The sequence below is a fragment of the Rhinoderma darwinii genome, chromosome 5, assembly GCF_050947455.1.
Source record: "Rhinoderma darwinii isolate aRhiDar2 chromosome 5, aRhiDar2.hap1, whole genome shotgun sequence".
In the NCBI taxonomy this organism is placed as follows: Eukaryota; Metazoa; Chordata; class Amphibia; order Anura; family Rhinodermatidae; genus Rhinoderma; species Rhinoderma darwinii.
In genome coordinates, this window is record NC_134691.1 from 33,450,398 (window position 1) to 33,468,718 (window position 18,321).

Consider the following 18,321-nt stretch of genomic DNA (forward strand, 5'->3'; position numbering starts at 1 on the left):
GCCAGTTTTGCTTTGATTTTCAGTCACTGGCCATTCACCACTGATGTTACTTTAACTACAGGCCTTTACATTTGCACCATCTTTTCTTAATCACCCTGTTTACATATATATATGTGTGTGTGTCTGTGTGTGTGTGTGTGTGTGTGTGTGTGTGTGTGTGTGTATAAATAGATACCAGCATGACGAACGACGGTAGTCAAAAACAGTATACACCAATAGATGTTTACATAAATAGTGAAACAAGACTGTATACATCCACTTACTTGTGTCGAATGAACTCCGCTGCTGGGGAACTGTGTAGGCAGATCATCCAACAGAGATCCATATTGCACATATATAGCGTTGTATAAACTATTGCATCCCCAAATTCTAATGCAAATGCCCAAATACTTATAGTTGATTCTGAACATTTACTGTACTTATCTCACATAACCCCCTTGAAACCCAACCCTACAACCTGAGTCAACTATAAGGGGGCATTTATGAAGACTGGCAGGTCTAACTTAATAGGAAACAAGCTGGAGTAAAATGGAACCAATTTATTAAGAGGCATGCGCTTCTTCGTCTGTTTGTGCACCACTGAGTGAAGAACATTTCAGCCAGAAGCGTTGTGCCGTGGATGGCCCCACCCCTTATGATAAGCTCAACCCACTTTTATATAAAAAAGTTACCAGATTGGTGGAAATGTCTAAAAAGTCGCAACTTTTGAGCTGTTAGTGACTTTTCTATGCCAGAAAACTGCCATAGAAAGGTTGCTCAATTCCCACTAGGTGTTTAGAGTTAGAGTCCACTCTATACAAGTTTGTGATTGGACACTGATATGTTTCACTATTTAGGCAAGCATCTATTGTTGTATACTGTTTTTGACTACCGGTGTCACCCCTCTTCTCTTATGATACACTCAATAGTCTTTGCTGGTTCAGTAAATTGAGTTTTCCTGTACATTGAGGTTGTGGTCACACTTCATTTATTGTGGCACTGTGTGGCTCATTTTCCGCCGACCAATAACATAGAGGAAGACCATGTGGCTGATTTGGATAGAAGGCGAATAGCCCTGGCTGGACCCATTCTTTTTGCTACTTTGTGACGAGCACCTGTACAGGAATTTCCTATCTTGAGGAACTGCTTTGTAGCAAGCAAGGGCAGGGGATATGCCCAAGGGTTATGAAAAGTGCAGGGAGGGATAAAAAAAACACCACAGTCTTCTGTCTTCTGTCCTGGGTGGCAATGCTGCAAGGCTCATTTAGCTCTATGTAGGCCTTTTTCTACTGTTTGTCACTGCCACACAGCTTTGTTTTTGCCACAACTGTCTGTCGTACCCCTTATCCAAAAACATTCAGGGAAAAAAGGGCATAGCAATTGCCATGTGTGATTGTGACCTAATTGAATAAAACCATTAAACCCCATTGGGCAAACACAAAGCAAAAGTAGAAAGAAAAATCCAACTATTTTTTATTATTTTTAAAGTAACACAGTTGTTAATTGAAGTTGGGTATTAGGGGAAATTGAATTTAAATGGGCACTAGCGGGCTGGCTCCAATAAATTGAATCTCATCATAATCATAAAGGGAATTTTATCTCTGTGCTGCCATAAGTCTGTGAAAATGCTTATTCCACCGCTAAAAGCACACTCTGCAAATAATTAAGACATCTATAACGCTTACTGAATAAAGATATACTGTAATGGGTCTGGAGAAAAGTATATAGCGGAAAAGTGCAAGGTGGATATTCATTATTGCTGAATATTTTTTAGAATCGTCCTGACATGTAAAGCAGCAGTAACTAATGGAGAACCAAGCATTTTGTTTCATGGTATGGATGATATTTTTGCAAAGTTTCCTACACAGTCAGCCATGGGCCCTCATGCAAAACAATGTATACCGGGTGGCATATGATGCAGGCTGCAACTTCCTACACAGTTAAAAATAAATTCCAGGCATGGAAGGGCCATAATGACCAGAATCATTTTTTGTTTTTTCATTGATATGGCTTTATGAGGCTTTGTTTTATGCGGGAAAAACTGTATTTTTTTCTTTAGGGCACAGTTTCCGGGTTCATACAATTTAATGTGTTATTTATATAATTCATTTTTCGATGTGAGTATACAAAGCAATTTTTTTTTTCTACAGTGTTCACATTTTACAAATAATAACCTGGTAAATAAATTCCTAAGGTTATTACAGTCACGTGTATATTTAATATGTGTATTTTTTGTGGTATTCACAATAAAATGCATTGTATACTACAAAAAAAATCACTTTTTTTTATTTATTTTTGCAAACTTTTTTTTTAACTTATGTTTTTAATACTTATTTTAATCCCATAAAGGGATTACTATTTTCCAACTTTTTTATGGTTATAATGTATTAGCATACACCTGCATGCTAGTACATTATCTTCTGCTGTGTCACTATGAAACAGGTTTGTTGTTAGGACAATTAGTTCGCTTTCTGAGAAGGCAGTCCTAGAGTCCTTTCTAGGTCCCCAGGGCTGACTGCAGAGGGTTCCCCTAAACTCTGATCGTGTCCGCAGGAAACCTGGGGACACAATTGAAGGAGGCACTCCTCTTTGATCATGCCGCGGTCACGGACCACAGCGATCAAAGAGTAAAACAACTGGGGTCAGATCTTCTCCCGCTCCCAGTCATACTCAGAAGGCATCTCCAAGCACTGAAGCAATCACTGTAGCGCTCATTAGCTTCTTCTACAGCGACACCAAAATACGTCACTGTAGACTGAGGACCTGCACCGTCCGTTGACCAAAGTTAGTTGGTGGCCGTTAAAGAGTACAATCTTTTGGCATCTGTCGGGATTTCAGGGATTCATGGACCTGTTCAGCATATGAACATTGACACCGAAAATTGTATGAACATGGGCCTTAGATGTGTATATTGTTGCAAATTTTAATGCGGATTACACCCATTGCATTGCAATCCACACATCTTATTCACTTGCATTGTACTGTACTGTGTAGAAAGATTTCTGTTAAAATTATGCAACCATAATGCTGCAGGTGTCAACATAGCCAAACTCAGAATTTTGATTGAAAAGGGTATGACTTATTAGATTCCACTAATTTAAGCGGAAGTGTGCAATTGTTAATTAATTTATTCATGCAAAGATTTATCAATTTTGTCATAAAATGTCTCATTTTATGAGATGGCAAAAATGGTGTAAATTTATCAATAAGTTCAGAACCCTGTTAGTCAGTAGCTCTCCTGCAATCAAGGTTTCTGTGTGTCCTAGTGACACGGCTGATTACGGAAGCAGTGAACTGAACCGTTTAGTGCTCAAAAAGGACACTTCCTGTTACCAATTACTGCCGTCTAAAAAAGTGCCCTTACTGGCATACGTATAGGCAGGGGTGTAACTTGAGAGCAGGACTGGCTCGAGTTTATGTGGGCCCTTGGGCGAGACAGACTTAGTGGGCCCCGTTGAGGGGGAACTCACAGAGGCAGTAAAACATCAAAAAACTGCAGTTTGTGCCCCCGTATAGAAGTTAGGCCCTGTTTATGCCCCCATATAGAAGTTAGGCCCCAGTTTGTGCCCCATATAAAAATTAGCACCCCTATATGTCGCCATATAGAAGTTAGGCCCCCAGTTTGTGCCCCCATATATACAGTGCCCTCTGTAGATAATTCCACAGTGCCCTCTGTAGATAGTGCCACCCCCGTGGATAATGCCATAGTGCCCTCTGTAGATACGTAGTGACACACAGCCCCTTGTTGATAGTGACACACACACACACACACACACACACACACACCCTTGTAGATAGTGCCTCACAGCAGCTTGTAGATAGTGCCACACAGCAGCTTGTAGATAGTGCCACACACCCCCTCCCTGTAGATAACGCCATTGGGGCTCCCTCTAGGAGTGGAATGGCACACCCCTGCATATGAGCATGAAGCAATTGGCAGTTATTGTGCATTACATTGCACAATGTAAACCAAATGATCACTTAGGGCAAATACATTTCTCTGACCAACATCATACAATCTCAAGAACAACATTTATTTATTCCACATAACATAAACCTCTGCGTACATTCTATATTTCTGACCATGGCTTTCTTCATTGTCATTGTGTTATTCATCACACGCATTTATATACTCACCTATTATTGCTTACCCACAATTATCTTTTCACCTGTTATGATTCTATTAGCTTTTTATTATGGACCTCTGGGTCATATCTATGGCAGAGCTATACATTAATGCCATCCTTCTGCATTTATTCTTTAAGCCTCAGCAAAAATGTGTCACTTATGTAAGTAACCTACTAGACATATGGCACATGCCGTAAAAGAATACTCGCTTAGACTGTTGATTTAGTTTTATATCTCTTCAAGCTAATTGTGTTTTATTATACTGCTTGCACTCAGAATGAATAGCATATTAGGTGACTCACGGGGATAATATACAACAAATAAAAAGGCAATTCCCATTCATAACAATCCACTGTTACTGCTCTGGGAGCCTAGTTCTGGATGGATTCAGGAATAAGAGGCCAAGCAGGTTATCAATTTTGAATTGAACATCTGTAAGATTTGACATTTTAAAAATCATTCATTTTTTATTTTTCTAACTTTTAATTTGTCTTGATACTGAATATGGCAATAAATAGTCAGATTTACATAGAAATCATATATAATTTTGCAGTAAATTCAAGTTGCGCTGTGAAATAACAGTCCGTATGTGAAAATAGTGTAAAAAGTTTTTTTGCTAACTTTTTTGCAAGGTGATATGTACAAAGAGTTAGGGCATGCCCACACGTGGCGGATTTCCTCCACAACTGTCCGCATCAATGCAGATTCTGCGGCGGATCTGCCCAAAATGTGCAGTAAATTGATGCGGACTAGCTGCTGCGGACTGCGGTAAAAGTGCTTCCCTTCTCTCTATCAGTGCAGGATAGAGAGAAGGGCCAGCACTTTCCCTAGTGAAAGTAAACGAATGTCATACTTACCGGCCGTTGTCTTGGTGACGCGTCCCTCTTTCGGCATCCAGCCTGACCTCCCTGGATGACGCGGCAGTCCATGTGACCGCTGCAGCCTGTGATTGGCTGCAGCCGTCACTTAGACTGAAACGTCATCCTGGGAAGCCGGACTGGAGACAGAAGCAGGGAGTTCTCGGTAAGTATGAACTTCTATTTTTTTTACAGGTTGCTGTATATTGGGATCGGTAGTCACTGTCCAGGGTGCAGAAACAGTTACTGCCGATCGCTTAACTCTTTCAGCACCCTGGACAGTGACTATTTACTGACGTCTCCTAGCAACGCTCCCGTAATTACGGGAGCCCCATTGACTTCCTCAGTCTGGCTGTAGACCTAGAAATACATAGGTCCAGCCAGAATGAAGAAATGTCATGTCAAAAAAGCAAGACGCATCCGCAGCACACATAACATGTGCATGACAGCTGCGGACTTCATTGCGGAAATTAGAATCTCCATTGAAGTCAATGGGGAAATTCCGCCATGAGTCCGCAACCAGTCCGCCACAACTGCGCAACATCCATTGCATGCTGCGGACACCAAATTCTGCATCGCAGCCTATGCTCTGCAGCGGAATTTTCAGCCTCGTCTAAACGAACCCTACTAAATAGAAGTGGAAGTCAATGGAGAAACGGCTCCGCTGCGGATTAACGCTGCGGAGTGTCCGCAGCGGAATTCAAGAGCAATTCCGCCACGTGTGGCTTTGCCCTTACAAGATCATATGCTGTTTTGTTTTCCTACCCCATGACAACACTTTCTACCAGTTCAGTCTTTTCCATGGGACACTATGTGGGTCTAAATCAGAAGTCTCAAACACGCCACCCGCGGGCCGCATGCGGCCCCTGAAGCTTTCATCCACGGGAGAGCAGAGAGCAGGCTGTAGGAGAAGCACCACACACCACCCATGTAGATAGTGCCACGCCACACACCCCACCCTGTGGACAGCGCTATACCCCCTTCTCTTTAGATAGCTTCATTGGGGCTCCCTCTAGGAGGGGAATCGCCAGCCAGAGCGCTCTGGTTAGGGATCCGCTGATGGATGAGGCCTCTGCTTAACTGTCCATTTATGGACAGTGACGTTAGTGGCTTCTCCTGGACCGGAATGCCCAGCCAGCGCATTGCCGATGCACTGGTCGGTGATTCCGCTGATAGACGAGGCCTCTGCCGTCACTGTCCATATATAGACAGTGACGTAAGTAGCTCTTCCTGGACTAGAATGCCCGGTCAGTGCGTTGCCGACGCACTGGTCGGGCATTCCGCTGATAGACAAGGCATATATGGACAGCAACGCTTTGGCTGGGGATCCCACTCCTACAGGGAGCCCCAATGGAGCTATCTATAGGGGGGATATGTGTGGCACTATCTACAAAGGAGTGTGTGTGCCACTATCTACAAAAGGGTGTGTGTGGCACTGTCTACAAAGGGCTGTGAGTGGCACTATCTACAAAGGTGTGTGTGTGTGTGGCATTATCTACAGAGGGCACTTTGGCATTATCTACAGAGGGTACTGGGAATTATCTACATCTACAGAGGGCACTGTGGCATTATCTAGGGGGGTGGCACTCTCTACAGAGGGCACTGTGGAATTATCTACAGAGGGCACTGGGGCTTTATCTACAGAGGGCATTGGGGAATTATCCACAGAGGGCCCTGTGGCATTATCTAGGGGGGTGGCACTCCCTATAGAGGGCACTGTGGCATTATCTATGCGGGTGTGTGGCATTACCTACAGTGGGCACTGTGACAATATCTACAGAGGGCACTGTTGCATTATCTACAGAGGGCACTGTGGCATTATCTACAGAGGGCACTGGGGAATTATCTAGGGTGGTGCGGCTCTATCTACAGAGGGCACTGTGGCATTATCCTTGGGGGTTGCAGCATCTACAGTGGGTTCTGTGGCATCTAAAAAGGGGCTGTCCAATCTTGACATTCTTGTGTCTGCCAAACGCTGCCAACTGAGCATAAAGACTGCATTTATCGGCACTTAAACTGGAAGACTAGATTGTTAAAATAAGCACGTGGAGTAGACTCGCAAATTTCCGGTAAGTTTAAACATAGCAGTGTTATTATAGTAATGTACAGTAGTATTATTAAAGTAATGTAGTATTGTTATAGTTGTTCAAATAATGAATTGATTAACAATAACTTTGTATTATATCAAATTTGAAAGTAATGCGGCTGGTCAACTTCATATTTGTTCTATGTGCGGCCCTTTTACCTGGCCGAGTTTGAAACCCCTGGTCTAAATTATCATCCACATCAATGCACAAATTTTAGATTCTATTCAAACTGATAGGATGTGGATTAAAAAAATTAGGATAAAAGTACCATTATATCACATAGGAACCTCTTTCAGATAACAAAAAAACTAAAGAACTAGGAGGAAATAATTAAAGGCAACAACCAAAGTTCTGTAGCGTGTGCAACAACCCGATGGGCCATGGTTGAGGATATTGGTGCTAAACTGCAAATGTGTCAGAATTCATGGGCAGGGATTCAGGCCTACACCAAGCAAATCTATATATTTTTTTTCATTTGCCACCACTTTTCTACTTAGAAACTAAGGTCTGACTTGCCATTGTTTTTTGCCTACACCAGATTAATCAACATGACATGCACCCTGTTGATGAATCTGGAGAATACTGCACTAGAGAAAGCTACCAGTTTACCACTCACATGGTGCACTAGTATTAACCCCGAGTGTATTTTTAGTATCTCTGGAGGCTTACAATTGCAGTCATCTCTGGGAGTGAATCTTATAACAACTCTATGTTAGAGCATTTCCCCTCTTAATAAATCGGTTGCACCTTACTCCAATGGAGCAGATGGTAAGACTGGCATCTGAAATGCCATTCTTAATAAATCTATTCAACAGATTTAAATTATAGCATTCTGGCTAGAGGGAAACAGAAGGGAGTTCAAAGGGAGCTGTATAAATCTGTCTTCACAAAGCTCCCTCTAGTGGTGGCTGCAGGCAGCCATAATTTTCAAAATTGAACTCTACAATTGTGTAAAACAAAGCAAGATGTTTGAAAAACTGCAACCAAAAAACTTGAAACACTGTAAAGATATATTGGACCTATTTAGATTAATATGTATAAAAAATACTTTATTTAAAATGTATTTATAATAATGACTTTAATTAGAACACCTAAAAACTGATAAATCACTTATTAAATTATTTATAGATATTCACATTCACCCATATATAATTTTGAAGGATCTTTTAGACACTCTTTTAACATATCAACATTTTTTTCTTATTGTTACAGAAATTGAAAAAGAAAGCTGTGGTGACCCTGGAACTCCGTTATATGGTATTCGGGAAGGAGACGGCTTTTCCAATGGAGATGTCTTGAGATTTGAATGCCAGTTTGGGTTTGAATTAATAGGACAGAAATCAATATCCTGCAATGAAAATAATCAGTGGTCTGCAAATATACCAATATGTATCTGTAAGTATATTTTCTTTAAGACAAACATAGATTTTTAATTATTTTTCCTTTTAACACTCAAAACATTTTTTACTCAGGAGTGGAGGCCAATATTTTTTCATTCATATATCTTTATAGTGGTTAGAGCTCAGTTTTTCTGATACAGAGCTTCAAATTCATTGTATAGATATAGAGTTACATTATAACAATCTTACTGCCCACATGCCACCATTAGGAAAACTAAGGAACTTATTGCATACTGTTTTATTATGTAAAGTGCTGTTTCCCGTACTGAAGATGTTAGCCCTGGAGGCAGAGTAGGATGTTGCCTTTTGAAAGCGATATACTATAATACAATAATATAGAAAAACAATTGTATTGCAAATTCTTACACTACGATAGATAGATAGATAGATAGATAGATAGATAGATAGATAGATAGATAGATAGATAGATAGATAGATAGATAGATAGATAGATAGATAGATAGATAGATAGATAGATAGATAGATAGATAGAGTGCCTAGCAAAGAATTCATCCCCTTGGTGTCTTTCCTGTTTTGTTACATGACTACCTGGAATAAAAATGGATTTCAAATTAGATTTTATGTAATGGATTTAAAGGGGTATTCCCATCTTACATGAATGACATTTCCTCAGGACATGCCATAAACTTCTGAAAGATGCAGGTCCGAACTCTGGAACCCACACCTATATCGAGAACGGGGTCTTCAAATCTCTGCTCTAGCGCGGTGCGTTGCCTGCTGGCTGCAGAATCCAGGCGGTGTTTAGTGAAGGGAGGGTCGTGTGTGCGCGTGGCTCTCTCCGTTCTGTTCAATAGAGGTTACAGAAACAGCTGAGCAAGCGCTTCTTAGCTGTTTCTGTAACTCCCATTGAACAGTGTGCACGCTTGGCACTCTGTCCACTAGCCACCACCAGGATTCTGCGGCCAAGGGCCGCCGCACCACGTGAAACAGGAGACCCCCATTTTCTTAATAGGTGTTGGTCCCAGAGCTGGGACCCGCATCTATCAGAAATGTATGGCATATCCTTAATTAAATAGTGCAAATTGTTACAGTGGAATAAAAAAAAAAAAACTTTTTTTTTTTTTTTTTTTCTAAATTTAAAAAAAACACCGAAAAGTTGTGAGTGCATATGTATTCATCCCCTTTGCTACAAAATTACTAAATGAGGTTGGCTCAAACCAATTAACTTCAGAAGTCACATATATATAGTTGAATAATTTCCCCTGTTTGCAATTGAAGTGTCCCATGATCTGTCACATAATGTCAGTATAAATACACCTGTTCTGGAAGTCTTGAACACAACTAAACAAGTAACAAGAAGACCAAGGAGCTCTCCAAACAGGTCAGAGACAAAGTTGTGGAAAAGTAGAGATTAGGGTTGGGTTATAAGATAATATCCCAAACTTTAAACATCCCATGGAGCACCATTAAATATGTTAAAACAAAAGGGAAAGACTATGGCACAACTATAAACCTGAGAAGAGAAGCCCGCCCACCAAAACTCACAGACCAGGCGAGGAGGACATTAATCAGAGATTCAACAAAGTTACCAACGATAACACTGAAGGAGCTCCAAACATCCACAGAGCGGAGATGGTTTATCTGTCCAGAGAACCACTATTGTTAGGAAAACGCCTTAACTACTGTTCTAGCTTCTGGGCGGTTCTGTTTTACTTCCAGCCTATCTCTTTTTTCTGTCCTTCTGCCTATCAGGTGTGGGGTTGTATTTATATCTGCTTCCTCCACCTGGTCTTTTCATGGGATTCTCCTAGTCTTCTGGTGTTCTGATCAAGCTCTGGCACTCCCTGTACTTCTGACTTCTGGACTAATTGGAAACTGACCTCGGCCTGTCTCTCGTTAACCCCTTATTTACCAATTTTTGAATATCTGTTCCCGGCTGGTTCTGACCTCTGCTGTACCTGAGTTCCACATGCTCTGTTTTGGACTTTTGGTGTACCCTCTGGCTGGTTATCATGTTCAGGTATTGCCTGCATTGCACCTATTATCCAACACTGAACTCTGCTAAGACAACCTGGGTTCTATGCAGCAAAGACCATTCCACCTTGCGGTCGGCTCTGGCGAAATCCTTTGAGTAGCCTTAGACTCTGTTGATCAGAGCTGTGACAGATTTGTGGTTGCGGTTCTATATTTCCCGGCAGTCTCCAGCAGACTTTGGGGAATCGCTCAATTTGCAATTTCATAACAACTATAAGTTGTGTACTCCAAAGAGCAGGGTTTTATGGAAGAGTGGCCATAAAAAGGCCATTGCTTAAAGAAAAACATAAGAAAACACTTTTTGAGTTCACTAAACAGCATATGGTAGACTCCCCACATACATGGAAGAGGGCTCTCTAATCAGATGAAACTAATATTGACATTTTCAGTCATCATGAGAAACGCTATGTTAGGCGCAAACCCAACACTTCCCATCACCCAAAGAACACTATTCCCACAGTGAAGCATGGTGGTGGCAGCATCATGCTGTAGGGGCTGGGACTGGAGAACTGGTCACTATTGACGGAAAGATGGATGACAGTAAATACAGGGCAATTCTTGAGGAATACCTATTTTGGTCTTCCAGAGGTTTGAGACTGGGACGGAGGTTCACCTTCCACAAGACTATGACCCTAAACATACTGCTAAATCTGCACTGGAGGGGTTTAAGAGAAAACATTTAAACATATTGGAATGGCTTAGTCAAAGCCAAGACCTCACACCAATTGAGAATCTGTGGCATGACATAGAGACAGCTGTACACCAACACAACTATCGAACGTGAAGGGGTTGGAGCAGTTTTGCCTTTAAGAATGGGCAGAAATCCCAGTGCCTAGATGTGCCAAGCTAATAGAGACATAACCCAAGAGACTTCCATATGTAATTACAGCAAAAGGGAAATCCACAAAGTATTGACTTTCAGGGGGTGAATACTTATGCACATTAAAGCTCTCTGTTTTTTGTGTGCAAATCATATGATACAAGCCCCCCAAAATGTATTGTAATTCAAGATTACAATGCAACAAAACAAGAAAAAACACCAAGGGGTCAATGCTTTTTAGCTTTTTAAAGGCACTGTATAGGGAGATTGATCCTATATATTTTATGATTTTATCACATGAATGGAGATGCCAGATGTTCAAATATATGGTTACTACCTTTTAGCCAACTAAAGAGCTTAAACGGTACCTTTCTGTTAATGCCTTTGAATAAAAATAAGTTGGTTGTCCCCATAGTACATACAGTTAATCCTAATATGATACACTGAGAAATTTTACACCATCTGTTGTTTAGAATTGAGTAAAGATATCCAACAAGTTAATGAAGAATTGTATAATCAAGCTACAGGTTTCTTTACTTTCATGTATTACATTTTTTTTGTAATTTAAACAAAACTCTAATCCTGTTTTCTGTTACTTAGCGGATGATTTTACATCGGTCTTATATGTTTCTCATGTAACTGGAGTCATTTGCAATGGAGAGTTTTCAGACAAAGAAAAAGCAATTACATCTGACAATTGTAATGTTCATTTGGACACTGCCCAGGGATTAGAACCACACGTAGGCAATCAAAAACGAACAAACTGCATTTTATGCAAATCTTAAAAAGTAAAGTGGAGAGCTTGCTAAAACCTGTCCGCATGCTAATTTATTGTATTTCACTTTTACAGTTCCATGCCTGTCAAATTTTACTGCACCGATGGGAACAGTTCTCTCTCCTGACTACCCAGAAGGTTACGGAAACAATTTAAACTGCATCTGGACCATCATTTCAGATCCAGGAAGCCGGATACATTTGTCATTTAATGATTTTGACTTGGAGTCTCAGTTTGATTTTCTGGCTATTAAAGATGGTGACTCTTTAGACTCTCCAATATTGGGAACGTTCACTGGTGCTGAAGTCCCGTCTCACCTTACCAGTAACAATCATATAATTCGGTTGGAATTCCAAGCAGATCATTCAATGTCTGGGCGTGGATTTAATATTACGTATAGCAGTAAGTATTTTTGTCATTGGGAAAGTGCAGTAACAATATAACATATAACAGATACAAATTGACATATTTCATGATTGCAGTCATTTTATCGTGAGGCGCCCTTTTGGTTCCAAATGATGTCCTCCTGTATGTATAGCTATTAATCAAATGGCATCACTTCCTGTCTCAGTGACAACAGTGTCTCATCACCTAACAGACCCAACTGGTGTGGGCACAGGCCCAAATGTAGGAGAGAACAGGGCAAGGGAGGCTCCAAACATGAAGCCATCAGCAGTTAGTAGACATGGCTCCCTGTCCTGGGCTATGTTGGGAGGCTGGTGTTTAGATAGGAGGTGGAATGCAGATAGGTCAAAAAAAAGTGACAATATGCATAAAACAAGGGGCTTTCTTAAAATTGTAAAGGATAGTTTGTGTGGTGGAATTAGACTTGAAAGATCTTGTGTGAGATAAAAGTAAAGTATTTTTATTTTAAAAATAAAATATGCTTTTGTTCCAGAATACTTGCTGCTTTGACTATAGTGTCATGTGATCTCTGTCTGACTACTAAAATAGGCCATGATCTTATGTGTAGACAGAAGGTGAGGCTCCCCTGTGTGGTTGACCTACAAGATTACATAATCACCTATCAAATCTCTCCTGGCAGCTCTGAGACACCTCCCACTCCACACATAGATCTACCCTCCTTGTTTCTCTGTATATCCCCTATTCCTATAGTGCTTCTGAAGAGATAATTTCTGGCCTGTCTAAGGGAGCAGGAGTGCAATGATATAATAGAGTCCATACAACGATTAGCTGCAGAGTTATAAAACTCCTCAAACTCATACTGACTGCCTAAACTATCTATGACTACTGTGTGCAGAATCTCCAGTATATTTCTATGAGATGCAGCTTCTAACTGCTCTCCCCTGCATTCTGCTTACAAGGTAAAATCTATCACTAGCAGGGTAGAAAGGCTGAAGCTACATAGGAATACACTGAAACTCTGCAGTGTACTTTAAGGGACAGCAGTTCTACAGTATGTCACTGATCTATCACAAGCAAGGGGCAGAGGAGATGGGCTGAAGCGACATCACATAGGATATACTAAGACTCTGATGTGTGAGTGCACTAGTTCAATGTCATTGATCTATTACTTACTGCACTTAGATAGGACTCAAAACAAAGTGCACTCTGCATGAATGGAAATGTAAGCTGCAGAGAGGAAGAGGGTACCAAGATGGCAGACAACTCATAAATGGCACATTAACTAAAACAGGCACACACAAGTCATACAGAGGAGCCTCTGCATTATTCTTTAACAATAGCCTATGGTGCACTGTATAGGCAATATAGATTTTTTTCTGCTGGAGTGTTTCTTCAAATGTAATTTATTGTTATGATTATTAAGTGCTTTGAAAGCCATTTTTTCTCTTGGGAACTATATGAATGGTGTTTCTCCAGAATGTCATCTTCTGTTTGAGTCATCAGCATTTTTAGGATTTCTATGATCATATACAATTATCTCGTGGCTACTGTCTTGCTTTCCCTTTAACTCTTCCAAGTCTTCTTCAGTAAATTAGGTCTAATAATAACTTCTGTGTGCCTAATCTTGGGGTATGTTCACACGCTGTGTTTTCAGGCGTATTTTGGGGCGTTTACACCTCAAAAAACACCTGAAAAAACGGAAGCTGAACGCGTACAAACATCTGCCCATTGAAATCAATGGGAAAAACAGCATTTAGTTTATACAGGGCGTCTTTTTACGCCGCTGTTTTAAAAAACAGAGTGTAAAAGGACGCTCCGTAAAAAGAAGTGCATGTCACTTCTGCAGATGTTTTTTGGAGCTGATTTTCCATTGAACACTATGAAAAACGCCTCAAAAAAAGACTGAAAAGAAGCCTCAAAAGAAGCTCCAAATTAAAAGAAGCTTCATTTTCAGCTTCAAAAACGCCGGAAAATCAGAGGCTGTTTTCTCTGAAAACAGCTCCGTATTTTCAGATGTTTTTTGTTAAGCGTGTGAACATACTCTTACACTAATATATCACTGCAAATTCAAAAAAGCCTTTCTTAAATATATCCTATATTATATAGTCAGTTAAAAATTTCAAATCAAACAAGTGATTAGAACACAATAACAATACAACGATAAATAAAGTATGTTCTAGGTGTATTGTTGTAAAAAGCAACCGTCTGAGAGTAAGTGAAACTACTAACAGTGAATGGCATAAGTTACTGCTTATACCAGGGGTAGATTAACAGGTCCAATCTCTATACAATAAAATAGAAACAAGTCAAATTGATTAGATTCCATAAAGTTCTCTCTAAACTACCCTCATAGTCTCCCCTTCAGATAATGTGGTGCCCGCACACCACTTTGACCATTTGTACGTGGGTTTATGGGTCATGATATAACAGAGCTTATCTTTCTAACCCTAAGTGGTTTATTTGCATTTTTTACTTGTGAGTAATGTTATTACCGCTACAACTGGATTGCTTATAGTGTTTAGCCCTATTTACTTATGCTATAGTCTTCTGATGAATCCACGATGGGAAACACGTTGGGAGAATGATGAGAGTTTAATGAATCTGTTTAGAGTATTTGCTATGTTCATTTTTATGAGGCCTAAATTCATTGACTTCTTATATATTTTATATTCAGGGCTTGCTAGGGTTGAGGTAGGGCAAGATTCAAGAATCGGACTGTCCTTTTTTGGGTAATTACTCCACTTTTTCCAAGCTTGAGACAATAGGCGCAGTGTAGGGAGAGCTTTATGAAATATAAGCAATCACCCATGGTTATAGGTGTTCCTTGTATAATGAAAGGTTATAAAATGTTCTAATTTACTTTCTGTGTCATTTCGTCACAGTTTTCATGATCTCTGATTGCTGTAATTCTATACTTTAGTTCAGTGCATAAAAATCTATCCTGGTTATGGACACACAAGAGCACGGCTCATTACATGACAGAGCTCTAATAATTCTACTGTAACGAGCCGTTCCCCATGTGTCCATCACATGATCAGGACTGAGTTTCATCCCCTGGAAGTAAATAATGAAGGTCCCTTATGAATAACAGCAAGCAGAGATCTTAAAAATTGTGCCGAATTGATAAAGAAAACATATTTTTAAAAAGTTGATAACTTTTCCTTATATAAAATAACCTTTACTTGCTGAAACCCGAATACCGTGTAAGTGATCATAGTAAACAGAAGATAAACTTGCCCACAGAATTCTTCACTCTGCATGATTTTCTACATGTTTCTGAAGCAAACAGTCTTGTAGACTTAATGTAAAGAGCACGTCTTCATTTCTTTGGTCTAAAAAAAACCCTTTTGTTAGACAAATGGCGAAGAGGTGGAACTTTGTATCCCTGATCTGCTAGTGCAGAAAGCACTGGGGAGAGCTTCTACTGCAGCCAGTTGCCTTACAGTCAGACAGAGGTTAGTAAAAAGAAGTAGCAGCGAATAGTTGATCTCCTGGGATATATATGTATAGAAGATTTCATTCTATACTTCTTACAGGGTCATGATATAGGAGAGAAGGATTTTAGAAAGGAATTGCTGAGAAATTTCTACGTTAACTGTTGTAAGTCAAAATCAATTCATGGAAAATGTGTTTTGTTTTTTTTTTACCTTTAGAGTGACCCTCCGGTTCCGGGACAACATTTTAAATATGAAAGTGTATATGGAGTAATATTACCTGGTCCCCTGTAGTTGTGACCCTCTGCTGTGAATTTGCCCTTATAGGGTCCCCTCTGTGCTGTCCCAAAATGGCTGCACGCATTTTAGACTACGAGTCTGAGACCCTCCCTCTGTTCTGGAATTGGCCAAAGCTGCTCTGTCCAATCTGTGAACAGAGGGAGAGTTTTAAACTCAGTCTGAGAAGCACTGTGGCCATTTTGAGACAACATAAAGGGTACCCTAAATCGGCGTATTCACGGCAGAGGGGCACAACTGGAGAACACCAGGTAATATTACTCCATATATATATCACATTTATAATTTTGTCCTGAGACCAGAAAGTCACTTTAAGTGAGTCAGTTTCTGATGAAACTGAAGGTAGGATTTGCTGTTGAAAGTACGTGTCTGTTCTTATTGCTATGACTAAACAAGTAATTGTTTCTGCCAACGCCAGAATCATGCAATTAATAACAATGTAAATTTAGTGTCTTTTCAAAGTGACACTAGTGGATAATGCTGTCACTAATAAGTTCTCAAAGTGTAATTGTGTAGCATTAACATTAAATTGACTGTGACATATGTCACGCCAGCTTGGTACATAAAACTTCTGTTTTGCCAGTAGGGTTTTTCTTACAAGGCTAAACATTCTCATTCAGCTGAAGTTCACTTACCCTGCAAGACTTCCAGTTATGTCCTATGCTTACATGCTGAGATATATATATTTGTTTTTAATGTATATGGTTTATGCACCTAACAATCCTTGTTAAAGATGGGAATAAGAGTACTTAAAATTCATCACAATGTTTATTTTCTTTTGTAATATATCTCTATATATATACACACACACACACACACACACACACACACACACACACACATACACACACACACACACACACACACACACACACACACACATACATGTATATGTATGTACATATATACCTATCATATACAACCTATTTAGGTGGTCACCTTCATTAAAAACACTAGAGATCAATATATAAATGTTTTGAGTTATTACACTAGATGGACTTATTGTTTTTATATATATGTTGTGTTATTTTCTACTGACAAGACACCAAGAAAATATCTGCCCCCATTATCACCAATTCTGATACCACCAGATACTTTTACATACATTTAATCTATGTGCTTAATATTGACAGCCCTTTATTAAAACCTATTATAATATTTTATATATTCTATTATATTCTGTGTATTTGAGGTTTGGTACCCTTTATGGTTATTTTCTTATTTTCAGCATCTTTTAATTTTTTTATTTTTTTATTTTTACAACCTTTTTCTTTCTTAAGATATTTTGGTGTAGCCTTCAATTTATTTTTGCTTCTGTTGTTCTGAAGCAGAAAATACAGTAAATGACTAAATTCATGCGTAGACTTCTTACTGAAAGAATTTATCCTGCTGATAATCAGAAGCAGAAAATAAATTAGTTTATTTAGTGGTGGACTTGCAAAGCCTTAGCCAGATTGTCCCTCAGGCAACTGTCTCTTCTATCTATTTCTCTGCAAGAACCCTTTTTTTTTATCAAGATATTCAGCAATAAACAAAAATCTTAAATAAATGTATTTTGTATTTAATTTTACTTTCATTAATAAAATGTAAACAAATATTTTTTTTACTGTTGTACTTATTTGTTTTTTATTTTTAACACCTTTCCCTGGGTATGTTCACACTGAGTTTTTTGCAGGCAGAAAATTCTGATTTTGAGGCAGATTTTGCTCTCCCTGCACGCTGTTTGCCAAGTTTTTGCGGCATATCTCACGGCATTTTTCGGCCACGGCCATTGAGCGCCGCGGGCAAAAAACGCTGCAAAATACGCTTTCTCTGTTTCCCATTGATGTCAATGGGAGGTCAGAGACGTAAACGCCTGAAGATAGGGCATGTTGTTTCTTTTTCCGCAAGACGGTTTTTCTGCTCATGGGAAAAAACGCCTCCGCCTCCCATTGATATCAATAAAAGGCATTTTCGGCCATTTTTTGGTGCGTTTTCCAACGCGGTTTCCGCATCAAAAAAACATCTAAAAAAAACTCTGTGTGAACTGGCCTATACATTTACTTTCTATATTGGCTGTGCAGAAAATGTAGCGTGTAGGGTGTTTGTGCTTATGGTAGCTGCAATGAAATGAAGTTAATGGACAGAAAATTGTCAGTAGGCAAATATAGTCTCCAAGAATTTATGAAGTACGGCCTCCTTCC

At 39.7% G+C, this 18,321-nt stretch overlaps 1 protein-coding gene across 6 annotated transcripts in view; it reads left to right on the plus strand.

Annotated features, from left to right (window-relative positions):
* Positions 1 to 18,321, plus strand: part of CSMD3 (CUB and Sushi multiple domains 3) — a 1,175,227-nt gene that overhangs the window by 657,535 nt on the left and 499,371 nt on the right. For all 6 annotated transcript variants that reach the window (XM_075825814.1, XM_075825808.1, XM_075825809.1 and 3 more), the window contains 2 exons: positions 8,264 to 8,446; positions 12,117 to 12,443. In XM_075825814.1, the coding sequence (XP_075681929.1) occupies positions 8,264 to 8,446; positions 12,117 to 12,443 (510 nt within the window). The remainder of the gene's footprint in view (positions 1 to 8,263; positions 8,447 to 12,116; positions 12,444 to 18,321) is intronic.